At 50.5% G+C, this 3222-nt stretch overlaps 1 protein-coding gene across 2 annotated transcripts in view; it reads right to left on the bottom strand.

Annotated features, from left to right (window-relative positions):
- Positions 1–1228: 1228 nt before the first annotated feature.
- LOC103393853 (C3a anaphylatoxin chemotactic receptor-like) overlaps positions 1229–3222 on the bottom strand; it is a 3955-nt gene continuing 1961 nt past the window's right edge. For both annotated transcript variants that reach the window (XM_008330967.3, XM_017041133.2), the window contains exon 3: positions 1229–3062. In XM_008330967.3, the coding sequence (XP_008329189.1) occupies positions 2172–3062 (891 nt within the window). In that variant the 3' untranslated portion in view covers positions 1229–2171. The remainder of the gene's footprint in view (positions 3063–3222) is intronic.

Raw genomic sequence — 3222 nt, 5'->3', positions numbered from 1 at the left:
CCCTGACATACGACCCACCCTGACATACGACTGACCCTGACATACGACCCACCCTGACATACGACCGACCCTGACGTACGACCGACCCTGACATACGACCCACCCTGACGTACGACCGACCCTGACACGGCCACAGAGATCGGAGCGTGCGAGCGCGGAGCTGTTCCCCTCACAACTATTTCTTAATGACAGTCGCTGAACTTAATTACCAGGACACGCCTGTTTTGGGGCGTTGTCTCCACAGAGACTGACGTGACTCGACATTTGACATAACAGAAAATGCAAATTTCTCACACACACAAACACAAACACAAACACATGAAATAAGTTTTAAGGACCTCTACCACCTGTTGTCAACCTTTAAGAGCGGCTCTAGAATGTTGGGTCCTCGCCGTAGGCCCACTGCTCCACAGATGTAGGTCACACACCTGTCAGTTTAATCCCAGAACAGACGTGTTCTGTCAACAAACCACTGAGGGGTGCTGTTTGAGGAATTGGGGTCACGAACCCACCTGACGTTCTGACCTAGCCCGGAGCCAAGTTACCACTGAGGTGCTCTGAACCCACACACTGCTCCCCGGGTGCTTATCACTGCCCCCTGCTGGCTGTGGTGCAGTGGTGTGTCACAATGACACCTAAAAACAAACCAGACAAACCCAGATTTTGGTTTTTCAGAAGTCGGTAAATAAACGCCTGTCACGGCAGCGTGACTCGTCACCTGGTTTCACCGTCAGCGCTGGTTCTGTCACATTCCCCGAGCTTTAGTTTCAATATCCCCGTGTTATTTACATTCTGCAGGCCTGTAATTAAAGCGTGAATATTAACCGCGGCATCAGGAAACTCAGACTGGGCGTTAGCGTGCGTACTTTAGCCTGTCCTCATTTCGTAGGTGCTCATTATGATCTGTTGAAGCGAAGCGATGTTTCACTGGAAACTTTTCTGGGGCAAACACCAAACTCCACCCTGCCGTTACAAGCTGTGCGCGTTAGCATAGCTTAGCATGTGTCACTCGACAGGTCTCTGTAAAAACATCATCATGTGCCTTTAATGTTATAGAATATATATATATAAACGTGTTCATATCAGACGAGTCCCTCACTGACGGTGGTTTGGTTTATTTAACTTTATTTCGTGAGTTTCACGTTCACCTCTCCTCTCCCAGGATTGGTCATCTGTGACAGCTCGTCACGGTCACGCTGTTGGACATGGATGACACGGAGGACGAAGTGTCTTATGGTCTTTTGTTTATTAGACTTTCAGCGTAAACAAACCGTGTCTCCTTCAGGTTGTAGTGTCGGAGGACCGCAGCCTTCTTTAGGGCTACAGCGCCACCTGCTGTAAAATGAATGAAATGATTCGTTTCATTTTGCTGTTCGAGAGTCAAAGGTCAGAATCAGTAAAAAAAGAGTCGGTCTCCCCAACACTGTGAAACTCCCTCCTCTCCAGACCACGTGGTTTTGTCGCCATCTTGTGGTGTTTTAATGAACGACACAGTGTACTCGTACAGTATTACGACATTTACAGAAAGAGTTTAGGTTTCTGGTAAGAGTTCACGAAGCAGAAGGACAACGTAGTTGGGAATTGCGTCATAGTTTATAAATGTATTTGTTTATATATTTGTTGGACAGAGCAGCCACTTCCTGTTGTTCTTGTAACTGTTTGATCATTTCACGTAACTCACAGAAAATAAATGAATCAATGTGTAAGTGAAAGATTAAAAAAATAAAAATAAAAGTCAGTTTTGCTCAGAGACCAGAATCTGGCCCGCGGGCCACCTCCTGTAGTCAACTTCCTCCAGCGTGGTCTCTGTTTCAGCGCTCAGACGGCTCCTCGTCTGCGGTCCTTCTTGTTTTTCCTTCTCTACTTCCACTTTTCTACTTTGTCAGAACAGCGTTTAAAAATAAAAAACCCAGAGACGGAGTTTTACGTTTTTATAGTCACACACCTGCAGAGACAGCCAGAAAACACAACTTTAACAGAGGAGGAAACAAACACGGCCCCGAGGTGGACGGAGGTCACATGGTCTCCTGCTGAGACACCAGTGAAACACCTGGACAGACACGAAGGAGATCAGACGTTAAAGATCTGATCCAACGACGTCTTCATTTGACGTTAAACATTCATCTCACAGTAAAATGAAGCGAGTTTGGGGAAAAAGTCGGTGGAGAAACTCAAACATGAGCCACGACCTCCCACGTTTGACTCCGTCCCGGAGCGGCCGAGGTCGTTTGTTTGGAGCCACCGCTTTCATCCAGCGAGCGCTCATTCGACTGCGTCGTCTGTCCGTCCACGTCCTCCTCCAGAGCCTTCTTGTACACGGCCAGCAGACTCTGCCTGAAGCGTCCCCTCACGTCCAGGCCCATGCAGAAGTACAGCAGCGGGTTGACGCAGCTGTTGAAGTAGGCCACGCTGGTCGCCACCGGAGACCACACCTTCACCACCCTGCTCTTGCTGTCCACCCTCTTCACCAGGAGGAGGCAGTGGTACGGCGCCCAGCACACAAAGAACGCCACCACCAGCACCGCCAGAATGCGGAGAGGGCGGGACTTCCTGGCCAGCCGCGTGCGTCGGATGCCGAGACCGGCGAGGACGTAACAGAGGAGGATGACGACGAAGGGCAGCAGGAACCCGCAGGTGAACCTGACGGCGTACAGAGCCAGTTTGACCTCCTCGTCACCAAACGTGGCCTGCTTCACCTCCAGGGAACACTTGGTCACGTTCCGGTCCGTCAGGTAGACTTTGCGGTAAAAAAAATAAGGGACGCTGAGAGCGATGGCGGCCGCCCACACGCAGGCAGCCACTACCCTGGCGGCCAGCAGGGTGCGCCGTTTCTTGGTGAAAACAGGCCTCCACACACAGAGGACTCGGTCCAGGCTGATCACGGCCAGGAGGAAGACGGAGCAGAACATGTTGGCGTATTTGAAGAAGCCGTTGAATTTGCAGACAAAGACCCCGAAGGGCCAGTGCTCCAGAAACTTCTTAATGAGGGAGAAGACACGCGTGACGCAGAAGATCAGGTCTGCCACGGCCAGGTTGACCAGCAGCACGTTGGTGACTTTTGGCTGGAAAAAAAACAACAACACACAAAAAATGAGAAAACAAAGTCCGGCATCGAAGACTCCAGACAGTTTAATCTGAGGTAAAGACAGATTCATGTAAAAACGAGGATTGGGAAGGGGGGGGGGGTGGGGGGGGGTACCACTTTGTCTACCAAAACCACGC

The sequence above is a fragment of the Cynoglossus semilaevis genome, chromosome 18, assembly GCF_000523025.1.
Source record: "Cynoglossus semilaevis isolate Cse_v1.0 chromosome 18, Cse_v1.0, whole genome shotgun sequence".
NCBI lineage: Eukaryota > Metazoa > Chordata > Actinopteri > Pleuronectiformes > Cynoglossidae > Cynoglossus > Cynoglossus semilaevis.
This window is presented reverse-complemented; position numbering and strand designations above follow the sequence as displayed.